The sequence below is a fragment of the Mirounga angustirostris genome, unplaced genomic scaffold (genome assembly GCF_029215605.1).
Source record: "Mirounga angustirostris isolate CCGP_5_RB_7025 unplaced genomic scaffold, mMirAng1.0.hap1 SCAF_8, whole genome shotgun sequence".
Classification (NCBI taxonomy): domain Eukaryota; kingdom Metazoa; phylum Chordata; class Mammalia; order Carnivora; family Phocidae; genus Mirounga; species Mirounga angustirostris.
The window spans coordinates 68,672,155-68,693,672 of NW_026991716.1; the positions used below are offsets into that span (position 1 = coordinate 68,672,155).

General features: G+C 37.8%; 1 protein-coding gene across 5 annotated transcripts in view; it reads left to right on the forward strand.

Annotated features, from left to right (window-relative positions):
* The window catches only part of TTK (TTK protein kinase), an 80,106-nt gene that overhangs the window by 22,490 nt on the left and 36,098 nt on the right, over positions 1–21,518 (forward strand). For 2 of the 5 annotated variants that reach the window (XM_064597796.1, XM_045867147.3), the window contains exons 1-8: positions 10,806–10,961; positions 12,111–12,251; positions 16,316–16,538; positions 16,887–16,993; positions 19,209–19,352; positions 20,223–20,328; positions 20,490–20,562; positions 20,657–20,748. In XM_064597796.1, coding sequence (XP_064453866.1) covers positions 12,113–12,251; positions 16,316–16,538; positions 16,887–16,993; positions 19,209–19,352; positions 20,223–20,328; positions 20,490–20,562; positions 20,657–20,748 — 884 coding nt within the window. In that variant the 5' untranslated portion in view covers positions 10,806–10,961; positions 12,111–12,112. Of the gene's footprint in view, positions 1–10,737; positions 11,112–12,110; positions 12,252–16,315; positions 16,539–16,886; positions 16,994–19,208; positions 19,353–20,222; positions 20,329–20,489; positions 20,563–20,656; positions 20,749–21,518 lie in introns of those variants that run through there. The other 3 variants (XM_064597795.1, XM_064597794.1, XM_045867146.3) reach the window with 3 other exon arrangements.

Below are 21,518 nucleotides of genomic sequence, written 5' to 3' on the forward strand. Positions count from 1 at the left end.
TTTATAAATTATAAAGTTTTATGTTATTATTAATATAAACATCTCTGGCCCATCAACAAAAAATCCCTAAAACATAGAGTAATAATTAAATTAAAATGTCTTCTATGTTTTGCCAACTATCAGTAATAGCCAGCCACAGCTTTAAACACGTATTTTATTTTTGTTATTATGAATATACTGGTGTTTCAGTAGGAGAGAACGTACTTCATCTTACAGCTTGTTAGCCTGACCTATAACATTTAAATATTTAGATATATGGTATGTGGACCTCTATTTGTACTCTTGCCATGGAGCTCACAAATGTTAGGAATGGACCTTTTCTGATCATAAAGGAGACCCAGGGTAACCCAAAATTTCTAAGTGAAATGGGATATCCTCCATGGAACCACATCATGTGGAGCTTCCATAGTTTCTGGGGAGCCTTCAGAGCTGACAACATTTGGGGCACCTGAAATGTATGGCCCTCTCGAGGTCTTTGTGACCCAACTAAAGTGTCCAGCCCCACTCATCTGCACATTTACACCTTGGTCTGGATGGAAAGGGGTGGATCTAAGAAATTGGTGGGGCAAGAGAATGAACCTAACAATCTGAAATAGCCTGGTTGGCAATTGCTAAGACAGGTTTAAAGCCAGCTCAGAATTTCTGAACTGAATGCAATATCATGGCTGTGGTGCCAGCTTTTAGTAGAAACTGGGTCAAAGGGTGGAGTGGGTAAGAAGCGATGCTCTTCCAATTGTACACTCAGCCATCTGCGAACTAAGCTGATTGAGGAGTCAGGCTCTTGAAGAACCCAAGGGAAAGTTGTGAGCGACTTGTTTATTAAGTTGATTCACATATTATTTAAACAGTCCATGAGACTGTTTACTCCATTCTGAAAATCAATGGCTATTTTCACTGACAAAAACTATAGAATTATGAAGGATCCTTATGGCAGAAATAAAAATGGACTTGGAAGCAAAAGTCCAGAATTCTCATCCTAGTTTTGCTATTTTCCAGACATATAACCCAGGGCAAGTCAGTAAACTGGTCTAGTCTTCAATCTCCTACCTGCAAAATGATAAAAAAAAAAATGTTATGCCTATTTCATAAACTAATAGGATCAAAATAAAGCACTTTGAAAATTATAAGGTTACTTACAAATAGAAAACATTACCATTTTCTGTTGTGCTCTTGATATTTCCTTCAGGAACTTATGACCAATTTCATATAATTGCTATTACCATAACATATTGATATGGGTTTATTTGATGTGATTATATTGTAAGATATATTTCTTTCCCAAATGACTACAATTCAGAACTCTAAATCAACAATTATTAAATATCCAAACCTTATTAAAGTACTATTGCAGAGAAATTTACTTTTTGTAAACCTCAGTTTCACTCACTAAGAGTGCTATATTTTCCCCCTGAATTCCTATTTCTCTTTCCCTCTCCTTTCATTTTTAAAACTCAGATGACTTATCTTCTATAAGATACTTATGTTGTCAAAAAAATTATCATTTGCCAATGTCTGCTTTTCTTCTGTCTCTCCTCCCTGCACTCATCTACAGTCGATAGGGAAGGTGCCTCTTAGTTTCCTCATCTGGACTGTTTTTACAGAAAGGGACTCTTGTTGCTCCCTTCTTCAACTCCAGAGCCATCTGTGGGTTCCAGTCCGACAGGAGGCTGTTGGACACTCCCTGTGCAACCTTGCCCTATCAGATAAATCAGGGAGTGAGCCTCTGACAGGTACTGCTGTCACTATCCTGGATGTCCATGGCGCAAGTGGCACTCTAATCAGACTGTGTGTACACATGGTTGTGCAAAAGGCTATGGGTGGATGACTTTTTCCCCGCCCCAGGTAAATGCCTTGCCCATCTGTGTGCTTAGAGTCAGTGAAATCCTTTCTTAAGATTTGAAATAAAAGAGAATAATATGAAAATATTAAGGCATTGCTCCCATTACTAAAAGTTGCACATTTAATTATGTAAGAAGAAAACTTCAGGTGCCTAAATATTAGGATAAAATAATGTATTAAATTCTTTTCCTAACTAACCGAGGAAAGGCATTGAGTTACTTTATGTATTGAGATAATAAGTTAATTCAGGCCCCTCCCAGGCAACACATTTAGAAGATAATTCTAAATAGGATAAATAAATAAATAGGAAAAGACTTTAACCACTCTGTGCCCTATATTTAATCTGCAGCTGTGTGTTACAAAGGTAATTGTATGTGTAATTGTATGTGTAAATTTAATCTTCACAGCTGTGTGTTACAAAGGTAATTGTATGTGTTTTAGTTGTTACAAATGTTCTCTAGGGATTCATGTTGATGGCTTTTTTGGAATTATCCATTCCAAACAGGTGACCAGTCCCTTAGTATTTCCTTGCCTCACAGGCAACAGGTGGCAAGACTCCTAGAGGAGCTTGCTTCTTTCTGGGGACACTCAGAACATTGTACCTTCAGTACAGATACTATCAGGCTTGCTGATGATTCCAGGACCCTAAATGTGGACCAAAGCAGCAGATTCCCTGGAAATGTCCCAACAGTTCTTCAGTAATCACTGTGAGCAAATGATTGATGACTGGAGCCCCCCAGAGTCTTAGTCAAACACAAGACCCAGGTACAGCCCTGGGTGGGTGGAGCTCCAATTATTACTGAATCTCCCACCAGCCTATAAGAATGGGGCATGGAGTTGGCTTTCAAGTGATTTATAGATTATAAACAAATAAATAAACTTTTGAATTTGTGAATTTGAATTATATTATGGCTTTCAATGTACACATTCACAAACTGGACAAGGGATTAGAGAGAATAAATTATTAATTCTTGGTTTGAACAAGAGGTTATTGTTGAGCTGATGATCTTAGAATAATAGTTAGGCTCACAAATATCTAACAGTAATCTTCACTTACTCCTTGGCCCTTTAATTGTGAAAACAGAGTAACAAAGTATAAAAACTAAAATTATTTTGAAAAAGCACCACAATTCCATCATCCAAATAAAGAAACTATTTTAATGCTGCATATATTTTTCCAGTCAATATATATTAACAAGTAATCTGTGTCTCCAATATGAGGAGTATCATGGAGGATTTCCAGCAGAATTATTGAAAGCCCAAATTCCTTCCAGTCCTTGATAGAATATCCTTTGGTGTGATTGTCTTCTGTGTTCCCTTTGGTGGCCTTTAAATTGCTCGTGCTGCCACCTCATGGCTTCTGTTGCTGCTGCCTGCTTTCTTACCAAGGGTGTGGGATGGCTTTATGTGATTTGAAAGCTTGTCACTGCTGAGTTCATTTGAAGATTTTCTTGTGCATCAGGATAACAAACCTGAGGTGCAGCTCCTGTAGGCTCATACCTGTCCAAACATGTCTGGGAAGTTTGTGACCAGCCTGTTTTCCTGGGGCCTAAAGAGCCTCTGGAAAAAGCCTGAGTTTTGTCTCCTGCTGGACTACTGGGCATTTGGTGTAAATTGTGAGATATTCTAATAGAAGTCAAATTGAGAGGGGGCTATTGAGAGTCTCCTGGAAAAGAATTCATCCTACGGGTAGAAGGAGGAAAACCTAATGAACTTCCCAGTATCAAACCCCTAGTCATCAGAGGAGAAAAGAGATTCTGAGTATACCTTTGTGACTGTCTGTTCTAAGCCCATACATTCTTGTCTGGGTCCTAGGTCAAATGAGGACGATAAGTAAAAATTGGAAGAACATTCACTGAACACTTCATGGAACATGAAGGCATACACACAGATATATTGCATTGTTTTTGACCCCTCAGATGGAATGTTACAAATTGGAGACAGATAACCCCAATTTGCCACAGATCACCAAGTTTTGGCTCTGTGAACTTTTGAGAACTGCAGCATGTGGTGACATCCTTTGGGCTCAGTGGAGTAGCAATAGGGTGAAGAATGAGATGCTTGGGGGAATAGGATCTGGGAAAGCTGTGGTGACTGTTGGGGGAGAAATGTGGTATCTAGTAAGGTATCTGTGTTTCTGATCACAAGTAAGACATCCCCTATGACTCTCAGAAATGCTAAAGGGACCATCTTTGGAGTTGAGGACCAGCTTTATGCAACTAAGGGTAATAAGATCTGAGTCATCTTCAAGTGACCCTGAATGCATCTACAGGCTGGTGAAGTCCCTTCAGAGCTAGATGCAGGCTCACAATAACCACAGATGGAAGATGCAGCTATGTTTAACTACTATCTGGTTAAAATGGCTTAGCCTCTTAGGTTTTTAATAGTTCCCTTTGACTTATTACTTCTCTTTCATTTCTTTCAGCACATAAGTACATCCTTTGTGCAGGGGGATAGAGTACATAGTGTGCAAACATATTTTAATCAATTCCTTAGAGACCTCGTAGCCTGGTGGGCAACACATATTCATTTATTTATTCATTCAACAATGTTATTAACTACCTACACTATGCTACATATCATTCAATGTTTTTGGCATAATAACGAACAAGTAAGCAAGAAAGGATTTTAACTTCAAAATGCTTACTCGGTAGGAGTAGATAATAAACACAAGGATCAATATAAGATAAATAACTACAGATAGGGTTAAGTACAGGGAAGGGAATAAGCATAGTGATATAATGACAAACAACTGAAAGGCCTCACTGAAGAGATAATATTTGAACAGGAACCTAAAAGATGGAAAAGAGCCAAACACCGGAGATCTGCAGATGAGTGTTCTAGGTAAAAGCAACAATAAAAGGCAGGGCCCTTAGGTGAGAAAAAATTCAGTGTGTTCAGGAACTGAGAGGAAGCCAGGGAGCTAGACCTTAGTGAGAGAGAAGAAAGTGTGATGAGATGAGCTTAGAGAATCAGGAAGGGCTAAATAATATAGGGCCTTAGACTTTGGCCAGGGAGCGTGGCTTCTTGCTTCAGTTACTAGGAAGACTATGGATGTTATAAGCAAGGGACAGTCATAGTTTTAGAAATTACAGTAACAGGTGCTGAGATTTTTCATTTCCATTTTCTAACAGTACTCTCCCTCAAGTCTCAAAAAACTTAAATTCTTAAGAGCTGGTCCTGAGAAAATGTCAACTGGCACTATTCAGTGACTTACCACCAAGCTTATTCTTCACACTAACGTGTGGTGTCTCTACATTGACTCAAATAGCTGAACTCCTGCTTACTCCCTTTGGGGGCCGTAAAATGGAACACTCCCTGAGACACCAGGGTGGCTTTGGTTTCCTCCTCTTCGCTGGAGGATTTCCATACCAAGACTAACTATCTAGCGACTGCCCCTCCCAGGAGATTCATGGCGGTGAAACTTTTATAGGCCTACCTTTCACATTAGAACAGCCCTATTTTGGGGGTACATCAGTGGCTCAGTCAGTTAAGTATCTGACTCTTGATATCAGCTTAGGTCTTGATCTCAGGGTTGTGAGTTCAAGCCCCAGCGTGGAGCCCACAAAAAAATTAAAACCAAACAAAAACAAAAACAAAACCAACACACACACACACAAACATCCCTATGTTGACGAATTAGGCAACATACACATAAAACTTATGATCTAAAAGTCTCAATAGGGGCGCCTGGGTGGCTCAGGCGTTAAGCGTCTGCCTTCGGCTCAGGTCATGATCCCGGGCTCCTGGAATTGAGCCCCGCATCGGGCTCCCTGCTCAGTGGGAAGCCTGCTTTTCCCTCTCCCACTCCTCCCGCTTGTGTTCCCTCTCTCTCTCTGTGTCTCTCTCTGTCAAATAAATATATAAAATCTTTAAAAAAAAAAAAAAAGATTGTCAGTTTGAATGCTATTATCCATGACGGAGAAAAAAGAAAAATAGGAATCTTACTTATCTTCTGTCATTTGTTGACATGATCTGTTGCCTGAATAACTAAATAATACCTGGTATCCAAGTAGTAGTCCCAAACCATCACTGCTCTTTTCCTTGGTCAGAACATAATCTCAACTCTCATTGCCATTTCTCTTCATAATCCTGAAGTACTCTGTTGGCTGCCCTTGCAACCCCTCCCCTTTTTTTTCTTTTGGAAGAGGCTTTGTCCATTCTGTGGTATGTAGTTTTCCTGTTATTATTTTTACAGGCTCTCACCATTCTTATAGGTTCACACCATTCCTATATGCACCCAAATCAGGTATACTAATAAGTTTTTAATCCTAGAATAAATCACTGTGACTACGTTCTGTAAAAACCTATCATCCAAATATGGGAAACAGTTTCTGCAACCAAAGTTTGGGATTTAGTGAACTCATATAACAATGACTTCAATAATTGATTTTTTTTTTTTTAAAAAAGCAACCATACTAAAAGAAAATCATCAGATTAGCAAAAAAAGTGACATGATGATAATGGCAAAGTTACACGGTCCAAACTTTTGTGTAAAAAAATTTGAAGCTTTCCATCTTGAAGTCATAAACTCTTGGTTAATTATATTGTTTTGTGGAAAGCTTGACTGAAAGTAAACAAGTTTATTTACTGTCAGATGAAGTTGGTTTTAAGACAAACTAGTAATTGTGGTATATTATCTTCACTGGAACAACTTCATTTCCTTACTCATCTCTGGAGGTGGCTTCTCATTGGTCTATGATTCCAATGGCCTGAATGAACAACAATTAAAGATCAAAATCTATTTGGATAGGTGAGTCAGAAGCATTGATTCTGGGTAAAATAGGAGAGCCTTGGACACCCTCATATGTAGATGTCTAAACACTGCAGTGGAACTATTCATCCCAATATGGCACATTGTTACATATCTCCCATGAAAACAATCAATAAAGCATTTAGCCAAGAATGGTACCTACTTTTGTTTCTGAATAGCTTGTAATGATAACCTGTCAATAAATAGTTGCTGAGAATTGTGTAGAACACAGTAAAAAGGTTCTTCAAGCACTTATAGGAAGCTTACATGGTTAGTTTCCTGTCCTCAAGAAGTCTACAAATCTGTTAGAGGAAATAGGATTCTGAAATACTCCAATGGTTGCAAATGTTAGTAATTAGCTAACATTCACTGAGTGTCTACAAAGTACCAGATACCATTCTAAGCACTCAGGACACTGTAATGAACAAGTAGACAAAAATTCCTGTACTGGGGCACCTGGGTGGCTCAGTCGTTAAGCGTCTGCCTTCAGCTCAGGTCATGATCCCAGGGTCCTGGGATCGAGCCCTGCATTGGGCTCCCTGCTCCGTGGGGAAGCCTGCTTCTCCCTCTCCTACTCCCCCTGCTTGTGTTCCCTCTCTTGCTGTGTCTCTGTCAAATAAATAAATTAATTTAAAAAAATCTTAAAAAAAAATTCCTGTACTTATGGAGCTTACATTCTAGTGGGGGAGTGGGTAGAAAGTCAGAAAATAAATAAGATAAATAAGTAGGTCAGATAAGTAAAACTATAGGATTGTACCAAATCAAAACCTCAATGAGATACTACCTCATACCAGTCAGAATGGCTAAAATTAACAAGTCAGGAAATGACAGATGTTGGCAAGGATGCAGAGAAAGGGGAACCCTCCTACATTGTTGGTGGGAATGCAAGCTGGTGCAGCCACTCTGGAAAACAGTATGGAGGTTCCTCAGAAAGTTGAAAATAGAGCTACCCTACGACCCAGCAATTGCACTACTGAGTATTTACCCCAAAGATACAAATGTAGTGATCTGAAGGGAGAAGTGCACCCCAATGTTTATAGCAGCAATGTCCACAACAGCCAAACTATGGAAAGAGCCAAGATGTCCGTCAACAGATGAGTGGATAAAGAAGATGTGGTATACATATACAATGGAATATTATGCAGCCATCAAAAAAACCCCCAAATTTTGCCATTTGCAATGACGTGGATGGAACTAGAGGGTATTATGCTAAGCGAAATAAGTCAATCAGAGAAAGACATGTATTATATGATCTCACTGATAGGAGGAACTCTTAATCTCAGGAAACAAACTGAGGGTTCTGTTCATTTATTAATCACAAAGCATTATGCTAAGTGAAATAAGTCAAGCAGAGAAAGTCAATTATATGGTTTCACTTATTTGTGGAACGTAAGGAATAGCATGGAGGATATTAGGAGAAGGAAGGGAAAAATGAAGGGGGGGAAATCGGAGGGGGAGTTGAACCATGAGAGACTATAGACTCTGAGAAACAAACTGAGGGTTCTAGAGGGGAGGGGGTTGAGGGATGGGTTAGCCTGGTGATGGGTATTAAGGAGGGCACGTATTGAATGGAGCATTGGGTGTTATACGCAAACAATGAATCATGGAACACATCAAAAACTAATGATGTAATGTATGGTGATTAAAATAATAAAATTTAAAAGAAAAACCAAAAATCTATAGGATTTTATAGACACTGCTAGAAATACAATGCAAACCACATATGTAATTGTCAATTTTCCATTAGCCATATTAAAAAGTAAGAAGAAATAGGTGAAATTAAATCTCATTAAATTTTTTATTTTGGAATAATTCTTGGTTTACACAAAGGTTGCAAATGTAGTACAGAAAATTGGTGTATACTCTTCACTCAATTTCCCTATTTTTAAGGTCTTATATAACTGTCAAAATTAAGACACCAACACTGGTACATTACTATTAACTAAATCACATTTATTATTTGGATTTCATCATTTTGCCCATTAATGTCCACTTTCTGTTCCAGGATCCAATCCATGATACCATATTGCATTTAGTTGTCATGTCTCCTTAGTCTCCTCTGGTCTGTGACAGGGGATATTAATTTTAATAATATATCTTATTTAATACACTATATAAAAAATATTTCAAACTGTGATCAATATTTACATTATCCATAATATATTTTACATTATTTTTTCATACTAAGTCTTCAAAATCCAGTGTGTATTTATACTTAAAACATATAAGCACTTTCACAGAAAGTACTTAATCTGCATTTAGATCTCACAAGATTTACATTTGAAAAAGTAGATTCACATACTCAGGTTCTAAACATACTTAAAAGTTCCAATAATTGCCCAGAATGTCAGGTTTTAATGAACTTAATTAATTTAAAAATTCAGTTCTTCAAATGCACTAGCCACATTTCAAGTGCTCAATAGTCTACGTAGCTAATAATTACCATATTGAACAGTACAGCTCTAGACCATTCTAAGGACTTTTGGCTTTTATTCTGGGTGAGACAGGGAGCTCTGAAGGGTTTTGAGCAAAGGTGTGATGTGATGTGATTGATTTAAGAATACTCTGCTGTGCTGGAGAATAAGTTGAAGTGAGGCAAAGGCAGACACAAGGAGACCAGCCAGGAGGCTACTGCACTAATCTAAGCGAGTGATGAAGGACTAGGCTGGTACCAGTGAAAGTTGGGAAGTGATAGGATTCCAGGAATACTTTGCTGGACCTAACACAATCTGCTTATAGATTGTATGTGGTGTCATGGATGACACCAAAGGTTTTGGCCTAAAAATTAGAACGAGATTGTCTTTTACAGAAGTTTTTGTAAGAAGCAGGTTTGGGGGATAAGGGAGAAGAAGATCGGAGGCTGTTTTAGACATTTTCAATTTTTAGGTACCTATGAGACAGTTAAGTGGAGATGTTAAGTAGGCAGTGTATATATGATTCTGGAGTTCAGGGGGGAGAGCTCAGCTGGAAAAATAAATTTGGGGGTCATTAGCATATAGTTGATGTTTAAAAATTAAGACTGGAGATTACCAAAGGAATGAATATATAGAAAGAAGTGTTAGGGTGAGGTTATTCAGCAGCTGTATTTTTAGGAAGATTCAAGTTTTGAAATCAGGCCCCAAGAGATCAACAGAATTGGTGGAATAATAATTCCTTCCAAGTAAAAGCAGCGTTAGACGCAACGGTGTAAAGGTGGCGATCACCCAACCATAGTCTACGGCAGATGATTCTCTTCTGCTGAGGTAAAAATAATTAGCCAGTAGATATAGAAAGATGCAGTAAGTGAGGAAGGGCTTTCTTGCTGGCTAAGTAGCTAGCCAGAGCTGGGAATGCGAGGGTTCTAAGGACAGTTTTGGAGTTAACAAGTGACAGCTGTAATCCGTTTCCTACACATACAACCAGCCTGTTCTACCATACAGCATTATGTCCTAATGCTGGTACAACAAAGACAGCTCTTCGATTGGCAGAGAAGAGAAAGTGTTGCCTTGAATCACAAAGCCACTTTAACAGCAGAGCTCAGCAAGGGTAGATTACTAGGGAGGTGCCCTTTCCCTGAGGGCACCTGGGCTCCTGAATGGGACAAATTCGGAGGGAGGGCGCTGATCAGGCGGGTTCGGGCCGCTGCAATCCAGACGGGCTTGTGAATTCTGCACAGAAGTCTGACAAAGGGGAGGGCCTTAGCTTGAAGACGAAGCGCGGAGTTATTTATTCTAGGAGAGCGGAAAGGCACAAATGGAAAGCTCAAGGACAAAAAACACTGAGATTCTTGCGCAGGCCGCAGAGTTGAAGGTAGCTCTGCGAACGAACCGTTCTTGCCATATCCTCCCTAAGCCGGGCAGTGGGGAGGGCGAAGGACAGACTCCGGGGGCAGTGCGGCGGGAAGGGCCGACTCAGAGGGCATCTTTTAGGTCCTGATGCTCGGGGCAACGGTCCCCATCACTATTTTCCTCTCACCAGGTAGCTCCGCCCAGAGGTGACTCCCTCCCCGGCAAAAAATTTGGCCTGGTCAAACGAGAAAGTGCAGTAAAACTGGCCTATTGACAGTCCGGGAACGCCCACCAAATACAAGCGCCTAGGTACCGCCGGTGGAGTCAGAGCGCACGAACCTCCTAAGGCGGAACTGGCGGATCGCAGGGAGCCGGGCGGTGCTGACGCACGCAAGCCAATTACGGCAGACGCTTCCACGTGACTAGAACTGACCAATAGGCAGTTGCGACGATAGCGGCGGGGAAATTCAAACGTGTTTGAGGAGAGGGGTCTGGATTCCATCTTTTCTTCCCTACTCCGCTTTCTGGCGGTGAGTTCTCCCTCGCGGGCACACCGAGGAACGGCGGCGGCCCGTGTGTGGGCTCTTTAGCCACAAGGGTCGGTGAGTGGTTAGGGCGCGGCGGGGAGGACTCAGAGCCTGGTAGAAGACGTAGGGCGCGGCTAAACGAACTGAAGGGGGAGAGGAGGTCTCGCTGCTTCCGGCAATCCAAGGTGGTGAGGGAGATTTTGTTGAGGACCCAGGAAACAAGAGGTGGGTGTGTACCTCGCTGAAGAGGGCCTGGAGGGCACCTGGGGAGAGTTTTGGGGCCATGAAATCGTCTCCCAAAAGACACGCCCTCTTGTCTGGTGTTTTAGAACAGGGAGAGGAGACAGTGACCCCGTTCTGACAGTTACCTTTTGAACCTGACTTCAAACAGTGGTTTCTAGCTGCCCACTTTATCGCCCCTTTTCATTGTCAAACTCGAGGTCAGGGGCGGCATTAATATCAGTTACCCTGGGCTACTGGGTTAATGTCTGAGAATCACAAACCTGAGATTGACAGGAAGAACGACTGCAGACACTTTGTAACATCACCACCGTGCAGATGAGCAAGTGCTGGTGCTATAAGAATGCAGTAGATTTTTGGTTTTAGAATGATTAAGATAGCAAACCATAATTCTGCCAGATAGGCATAAGAACAAGCCTTCTGATACCACTTTATCAATAAAAGGCAATAATGTGTATATATTCTGCTTTGAACGCACTTGCAATGTGCAGGCTTACTCGCATACAGCAGGTGAATAAAGGAATGGTTTTCATTATCAAAAATATTCATTATGTCTATATGTCACTACCAGAATCCAAGTAAACACTCCCTCACATTTTAAAAAATGACTAAATTTGCAGATGGCCCAGAGGAAATAATTCTGGAAAAAGAGTGAAAGGAAAGTGTGGGAGAAAAATGGAAAGTTTGAAAGCAAGGAGGGGCAGCAATTTCTGTGTTGTGCAATGACTTCACTGAAGTTCTTTTGTGAAGAAAAGGTGTATCTGGCCTATTGGAAACCTTGCTGGACAAATTACAAGGATGTGCTGTTGTTTTTATGCACATAGTTTCACAAATACTACTCTGATAATACATGTGTTTAGATGTGTTCGTATAACTAATGCTTTCGTCTTCTGGGTTCTAAAAGGCTAGCTGAGACATATTTTCTTTAATGCTAGTAAAAAGGAATGATGACCAGTTCAAATTTTTTTTTTTTTTTTGCCTTAGAAATGGAGGCTGAGGAGTTAAGTGGCAGAGAATTGACAATTGATTCTATAATGAACAAAGTGAGAGATATTAAAAATAAATTTAAAAATGAAGACCTTACTGATGAGCTAAGCTTGAATAAAGTCTCTGCTGATAATACAGGTGAGTTCCTTTTCTTTGAGTGCCTGCTAAGGTAAAGGAATGAAGTGTTAACCACTTGTATTTCATAAATGTAATTTTCTCAGTAATTGTTACTTGCCAGTTAGTCTACAAACACTTTATATTTTAAACCTTCTGTGTGGAAATGTTCCACAATTTTCTGCTTAAAAACAGAAACTTATTACAGTATGCTCTTAACTCTTCCATTACTGTCAGCTGTTATTTCTGTTGATACGCCTGCCATCAGTAGATATGCCATCTTTTTCCATTCTTTTTTTTGCTGCAAACAGAAAAACATCATGAATCTTAATGAAATTATGGTATAAACTTAAAGTCAAAACTCCATTTTTGATAGGGGAGAATCTTCCTATTACTCCCCCTTTAATTCTCTTCTCCTTTGCTTATTACTCTGTTCCAGCGACAGTGGCTTCCCTGCTATCTCCTATATTCTAGACCAGCTTATATCCCAATCCCTTTGTTCTTTCTCTCCGCCTTGAACACCACTCCCAAGATAATCTGCCAACTCTTAGCTTTTCCAGGTCTGTTCACAGGTCATCTCGGTAAGGCCTTTCCTAGCTCACTTAAAATAGCAACCTACTGGTGTGAGCATGTGTATCCTTTCCCTGTATTATTTTTCTCCATAGCATTAATCACCTTATATCTAATTTACTCATGAATTTGTTTGTCTGTCTCCTCCACTAGAACATGAGCTCCATGAAGGCATGATTTTTATCTGTTTTGTTATATCTACAGGGCTTAGAATGTTGCCTGACATGTAGTGGATACTTACATTTTTATTGGATGATGAATCAGTAAAAGTGCCCAAAGTTTAATACCCTAGCTTTATGAACAGTTAGCTCAGAAGCCTAATTCTCTATTTCAGATTATTGAGGTTGTTTTGAAAAGTGACCTTTAGATAAATTTGTTATGTCTATACTGACCATTAAATGGATGAGGGATTAAGTGGAAGAACCTGAAATCTAGTCATGATGGTAGATCATATTCAATTGAAACAACCTAGAAAATGAATATTACCATACTTTATTATGTGTACTTAAATAATGTTAAACCTTGCACACCAAGATGAGTCCTTATTTAAAATTCTTAGCTCGGGGCACCTGGGTGGCTCAGTCAGTTTAGCGTCTGCCTTGGGCTCAGGTCATGATCCCAGCGTCCTGGGGTCAAGTCCCATATTGGGCTCCCTGCTTGTCAGGGAGCCTGCTTCTCCCTCCTCTGCCGCCCCACCCCCCTGCTTGTGCTCTCTCTTGCACTCTCCCTCTTTCAAATAAATAAATAAAATCTTAAATAAAATAAAATTCTTAGCTCACTCAAAACTGTGAATACTTAACATATATTGATAACTGGGATATAAGACATTATCATAAGTATTGAGGGAAATCCAAAGATTAAAACCATGGTTTCTAGGTGACAAAAATTTATGTAATCACTACACTGCACTGTGAAATATGTTTGGCATCAAATAAATACTAACACAATAAGGCACAATTTAAGTTCTGAGTAGAGGGAGAATGGAGTACTCAGAGACCTGAGGAGTTCATTTGCAAACACTGTTTTTGTTTTGTAAATTTTATTTAAATTAAATTAATTAACATATAATGTATTATTAGTTTCAGAGGTAAAGGTCAGTGATGCATCAGTCTTCTGTAACACCCAGTGCTCAGTACTTCACGTGCCCTCCTTAATGTCCATCACCCAGTTACCCCATCTCCCCACCCCCTTCTCCAGCAACCCTCAGTTTGTTTCCTATGATTAAGAGTCTCTTATGGTTTGTCTCCCTGAGTTGTCTTGTTTTATTTTTTCCTCTCTTCCCCTATGATCCCGTTTTTTTCCTTAAATTCCACCTATGAGTGAGATTGTATGATAATTGTCTTTCTCTGATTGACTTATTTTGCTTAGCATAATACCCTCTAGTTCCATCAGGTCATTGCAAATGGCAAGATTTCATTTTTTTTGATGGCTGAGTAGTATTCCATTGTATATATATACACCACATCTTCTTTATCCATTCGTCTGTTGATGGACATCTGGGCTCTTTCCATAGTTAGGCTATTGTGGACATTGCTGCTATAAACATTGGGGTGCAGGTGCCCCTTCAGATCACTACATTTGTATCTCTGGGGTAATTACCAGTAGTGCAATTGCTGGGTCTTAGGGTAGCTCTATTTTCAACTTTTTGAGGAACCTCCATACTGTTTTCCAGAGTAGCTGCACCAGCTTGCATTCCCACCAACAGTGTAAGAGGGTTCCCCTTTCTCTACATCCTCACCAACATCTGTCATTTCCTGACTTGTTAATTTTAGCCATTCTGACTGGTGTGAGGTGGTATCTCATTGAGGTTTTGATTTGTATTTCCCAGATGCCCAGTGATGTGGAGCATTTTTTCATGTGTCTGTTGGCCATTTGGGTGTCTTCTTTGGAGAAATGTCTGTTCATGTCTTCTGCCCATTCCTTGATTGGATTATTTGTTCTTTGGGTGTTGAGTTGGATAAGTTCTTTATAGATACTGGATACTAGCCCTTTATCTGATATTTGCAAATATCTATGCTCATTCTGTCAGTTGTCTTTTAGTTTTGTTGACTGTTTCCTTTGCTGTGCAAAAGCTTTTTATCTTGATGAAGTCCCAGTAGTTCATTTTTGCCTTTGTTTCCCTCGCCTTCTAGCAAGAAGTTGCTGTGGCCAAGATCATAGAAGTTGGCTGCTTGTGTTCTCTTGGATTTTGATGGATTCATGTCTCACATTTAGGTCTTTCATCCACTTTGAGTCTATTTTTGTGTATGGTGTAAGGAAATGGTCCCCTTTCATTCTTCTGCATGTAGCTGTCCAATTTTCCCCAACATCATTTGTTGAAGAGACTGTCTTTTTTCCACTGGATATTCGTTCCTGCTTTGTCAAAGATTAGTTGACCATAGAGTTGAGGGTCCATTTCTGGGCTCTCTATTCTGTTCCATTGATCTATGTGTCTTTTTGTGCCAGTACCATACTGTCTTGATGATTACAGTTATGTAATAGAGCTTGAAGTCCGGAATTGTGATGCCACCAGCTTTGGTTTTCTTTTTCAATATTCCTTTGGCTATTCGGCATCTTTTCTCATTCCAACACAGTGGTTTTTAGACCTCTTGCAGACTAAGTTCTTAGGAGCTCAATGGAAGGGAGGTAAAAAAATGGAAAATGAAATTAATATCAGGCCAGATTAAATTTAAAATAAAAAAGCAGAGTAATGAATATGTTATGTTTTAGTAAAAAGCAGAAACAGTAATTTTGTTTGTTAAAGCAAAGATTTGCCCTTTTTGAAGGCAACTGAAACTGATAGAAGGAATGATAGTTTCTTTGGGAAATCTGAATTTAATAATTTATTGTTTAGTAATGACTAAAATATCCTGAACAGGAGACTGACATTAATTCAATTTGTCCTTTTAAAACAATTGACAGTAAAGAAAGTAAAAAAAAAAATAAGTTACAACATGAAAATTATGGAGAAATATGGGTAACTTGCAGGGAGAAGAAAATAACCATACCAGTTACTTATCTTTTATAAATTGTTTTTAATTGGGTTAAAGGTAAGTTTGAGATATATGGAGATAATGTTGCATGGGTGAGGTTGTAAAGAAGGTTATGTTAGGAATGGGGCAATAAGTTTTAAAATTTTTAATGAATAAGTCATTGATGAGGAATTTTCTAACAGTTGTTACAAGTGGTGGTGGGAGAGACTTAGGTTTTCTTTGGATAGTTAGGGGGCTGAAATAGAATTATGTTGCTAGAGCATAAAATTTTCTTAGACTACATATGGCCTTTTAAAAGCTACTTATAAAAGAGCTTATTTCCAAAGTTTTTCTTTCCTTCAAAATATGTAACTTTAGGAATAAAATAAACTCTTATAAAGGCATACATGCAGTAAATAAGTTGCTCATATTTATAGGAATTGTTAAAGTTTTATAGTGTTTTAAGGAGCTTATGAACATTTATACTGAGAATATAAATTATTAACTAATTTGAAAGGAAAGTGCAATTTGGCATTTGTTTTGGTATATTTTGTTCCTCTTATTCAGATAACTCGGGAACTGTTAACCAAATTATGATGATGGCAAACAACCCAGAGGACTGGTTGAATTTGTTGCTCAAACTAGAGAAAAACAGTGTCCCCCTAAATGAAGCTCTTTTAAATAAATTGATTGGTCGTTACAGTCAAGCAATTGAAGCCCTTCCTCCAGATAAATATGGCCAAAATGAGAGTTTTGCTCAAATTCAAGTGAGATTTGCTGAATTAAAAGCGTAAGTATTCACTTATTAACTACATTAACTACATCACATTGCACATAACTACATTATAAAAGAAACATGTCAGGATTAATTATAAGAAAATTAATATTTTTTAACCAAATCCTTTTGTTTATAATTAACAAGTGAGTATTGTAAACTCTGTTTACTATGTACATATTTCTACAAAAGTTACATATTCTGGACTCCGCCTAAAAAGATTTTAAAAACTAACTGATTAGTATTTAATTTTACAAACAGAGAAAAACATGCCATGTCCCTTGGAAAATTGAATGAGGAGTTATCAAACTTAAGTAGCTATGTCCTTCTTCTTAAAATTTGACTCTATAATCTTTATTACAGTATTCAGGAGCCGGACGATGCCCGTGACTACTTTCAGATGGCCAGAGCAAACTGCAAGAAATTTGCTTTTGTGCATGTATCTTTTGCACAGTTTGAACTATCACAAGGTAATTTGAAAATGTCAAGTCCAAATTTTAAGTAATAGATAACTTCCTGCTGTAACTCAGACTGTAATGTTAAATCATACATATGAAGTAGAAATTTGAGGTGAAAGGCATGGAAGTTGATAAGATGAGAATATGGGGGAAGAATGCCACCAAAGTGTAAATGCAGAGAATATCTGTTATACTAGCTTTTCTACTTGTAAGGCATAATCCAGGGAAATAAGCATGAACATCGTATTTGTGCTATTAATTAGATTCAGGAAATGCCTAAGGAAAGTGGCTTTTTCACTGCATACTTGTGCAGTAGAAGGATATCAGATACTTAAGTTAGCACTTAGATAAACTTTCCTTATGCTATGGTTTCATACTACAAAAATATATATCAAAATATAATTATAGCATTAATTGGTACTTCCCCCTTTTTAATTAAAAAGAAAAGCAAACTGCTGTAGAAGCTTTTATTTCTTGTTTTTTTTGATTCTTGAATAGTCTGGACTTTTTGGACTTTTGGATAGAACCATGGCAATCTCTTCCTCAGACATTTTTAGTCTACCTATTCTGTCTTTTCTTTTTCTCATTTTCTGGGACTTTTGGATCCATGCTCAGTCTGCCCTCTAGCCACATTCCTAATTTTCCCTCTGCTCCAGCCCTGATCCCATTTACTACCAGTGATACACATAACACTAACTGGTTTGGCTCAGCCAGAATCCCCATCATCGTGCCCATAGCAGGGCTCAGTCACTGGAGTGTATTTCCCAGGACTGAGGTTGGAGAAAAGCATTGTGAAAACTCAGGAAATGGTTTGAAAACCCTGGACTTTTACTTATTTATAATATTTCTGAGTCCTAGTTATCTGAATCATCTCTAATCTATCCTGTGTACTGTCAGGTGACTTAAAAAAAAATTCATTCCTTTTTTGCCTAGGAAAATTGATTACTCCTTGCTTATTAGAGTAAGTTTGGCCAGACCTTTAATACCCTCTCTCCATTTTACTTAAAACATTTGTTGAAGTATTATGGCCTATCAACAGCAACTATAAATTTTATATCTTTAGAACATATAAATATTGAAAATCTCAAATTTTGTTATCTGTAAAAAAGAAATAACCTTTATCACTGCGATGTAGTAGTGGCCTCAAGGTCAAAATTGTGATTATTTTGAACAAGGTTATGAATAGGCTCTCAGGAAATATACACATCTCTGAAATCCTATGTGTAGTTAGGTGTGTATGTATATTTTTGTAGTGTTGGAAGACAGTCCATAGTTTTTATCAGACTCTCGAAGGGGTCTGTGACCTTATTAAGCTCCCTAATACTAGTTCTTATCTAAGCCTGCCTTTCTTTTGCTGCCCTAAAATGCTCAAATCCTGAAATACCAGTACTCTGAATAAATGTATACTTAGCCACTATCAGATAGATTTATATTCTTAAAATTTGTAAACTGTCAGAAACCAGAGGCCGTCTCTTAATCATTTTTAAATCCGAAGTGCCAAGTGTGTAGCATAGCTGAGTGGCTCCCATAAATGCTAATAACACATTCCATATGATCCATGATGTATACATTTGATATTTAGCAATCAAATTCTAGACAAAATATATTAAGTTTGCATTTGAAAGGAAATTTGATGATTTATTTGTAGTCAGATAATTTTAGTAGTCTCAATTATTTTGCATTTTTGGGATAGTATAGCTAAGTCTGGTAGCTAAAGACTAATCTTTGTCATTACTTTTTAAAATATGAGTCCTTTTGAGAGAGAATTCCCTTTAGCAAAAGATGTCGACCTTAATAACTAAATGTTGTCATGAATGATAATTATTATACTGCACTGTAATAGATTGGTGTTCTTGGGACTATAGTAACATCTAGGGCTTAGTTTTCCCTTTTACTAAGTTCCTTAAGTTTCTGTTTTATTTGGTTTTTGCTACCCCCACTTTATACTGCTTTGTTATATTTCTTTTACTTTTGAAAATGGACAATGATGATAAAGCTAATGCATAATTATGTTAATTACATATTAAATAAGTAAACTATTTGACAGGAATTATTACCAAAAGAGAAACTGCTTTTATTTGCTTATGAAATAAGGTACATGAATCTTGGATCTTGGAATAAATATTTTTGCCTAAGCCTTTTAAATTTTTCCCTAGGTCCTGATGAATAAGTATCTGGGGAATGAAGATTACTGCATTAAAATGACATTTATTTTTTACTTTGTTAGGTAATTTCAAAAAAAGTAAACAACTTCTTCATAAAGCTGTAGAATGTGGAGCAGTACCACTGGAAATGCTGGAAATTGCCATTCGGAATTTGAACCTTCAAAAGAAGCAGCTGCTTTCAGAGGAGGAAAAGAAGAGTTTATTAGGTAAATGTATTAATGTGTGCTACTACTTTTCTGTGGTAGATTGTCTGTAAAAAAGAATACAGGGTAGTATTTTATTTATTTTTAGAGATTTTTTATTTATTTGAGAGAAAACATATGCACAAGTGAGGTGTGGAGGGAAGGGGGGAGCAGAGGGAGAGGGAGAAAACCCTGGACTTTTACTTATTTATAATATTTCTGAGTCCTAGTTATCTGAATCATCTCTAATCTATCCTGTGTACTGTCAGGTGACTTAAAAAAAAAATTCATTCCTTTTTTGCCTAGGAAAATTGATTACTCCTTGCTTATTAGAGTAAGTTTGGCCAGACCTTTAATACCCTCTCTCCATTTTACTTAAAACATTTGTTGAAGTATTATGGCCTATCAACAGCAGGGCTCCATCCCAGAACCCCAGGATCATGACCTGAGCTGAAGGCAGACGATTCACCAACTAAGCCACCCAAGTGTCCCCAGGATAATATTTTAAAGAAAATACCATCTTTGTAGAATGATCAAAATCTAAATTTTAGATGTAAAGGAGGTAGGACTTTTAGAAGTAACAAAATATTTATTAACCCTTTTGGAATTTTTTTTTCCCCTAATCAAACTCATTAGTAACACATTAAAAACAATCTAAGCAAGAGATTAGGGGTGCCTTTATTCTGGGGAAACAGGTATGTCATGAATCAGTTGTGAAGTATAGTTAGAGGATTATCTTCATAACATCTTCATGTCTGCATATCTTATTTGAGGACAAGTGTTTACCATAAATTATCTTTTTAAATATTCTTATTTCTGAGATTACTTTTTTTGTGTATTCCTTATATCTTTATGAATTTAATTACAATTTAAAAATGTTTACAACATCTACAGTATTGACTGCTCAAGAATCATTCCCCAGTTCACTTGGACACTTACAGAATAGGAACATCAGTTGTGATTCCAGAGGACAAACTACGAAAGCCAGGTTTTTGTATGGGTAAGGAAACTAAATCTGTTTTTTAAATGTTCATCATGTATTTACATTATTTATACACCTGCATATGTATTTTAATGTTATGGTAATAACATTAGCAATTAATAGAAATACATATGTTAATATTATTCTTTTAAAAATTGGGGTATTTTCTTTCTGTATAGAGAGAACATGCCCCCTCAAGATGCAGAGATAGGTCATCGAAATCCCTTGAAACAAACAAACAAAGCTAAACGAGTAAGTTATTTTTAATCTACCTTGATTAAAGTGATAGCAGTGAGGTATATGTTTATTTCCTAGTTGGTTACTTAATCTTTCAAAACATTTTTAGTCATGCCCATTTGGAAGAGTCCCAGTTAACCTTCTAAGTAGCCCGGATTATGGGAAGACAGATGGTTCAGTTGTACCAAGTTTTACAAAAAGGTATGTTTGAATTTTAATTTTTTGTTTTCAATACTTAAAGATTGGTGACAGAATGGTCACAAAGTCTTTTATTGCCTAATAGTAATTTTGATTAAATTTTTATTTAGTATTAAAGGTTACCGAGTCTCTAAATGCTATTAGGAAGAAAGGAATGACTTTATTTTACTTTTTCACTCATTAAAAATTAAAGGAATGGGAGTGCCTGGCTGGCTCAGTTGCTGGAACATGTGACTCTTGATCTTAGGGTTGTGAGTATGAGCCCCATGTTGGGTGTAGAGATTACTTAAAAATAAAATCTTAAAAAAAGAAATTGAATGATTAACAAATTAGGAAACACAGCAGAAAAAATACTAGGTCAATATTAAAAGTTTATGCAGATGTTCCTGGGGTAAAAACTCCTGTTTGGACATTTCTTGCTTATGGATAGCCTCTCTGGTAATAATCTCTTCCTCATGTGTATGAATGTCTTCATAGCAGGGGCAGGAACAATTTCTTTGCTAGCAGGTTCAAGGAAAAGAGCTGCTATCAATGGGAAAGATGATGAATTCACTCATTTGCTTCAGAGCCCAGGGTATCAAGAGGTGGAGAAGGGCAGGTAGAGATAAAATATTGTTCATCACATCCAGTGTGTTCTCCTTCCTTCAAGTTGAGTGTTTATCCCCTTAAAGGAAGTGGGAATCTAGTAATCCAGCTTAGCTAAGGAAATTTTTCTGTTCTGTTCTTATCTCTAATCATTCTTGATTTCTTATTTCTATTAGAAAAGGCTCCTT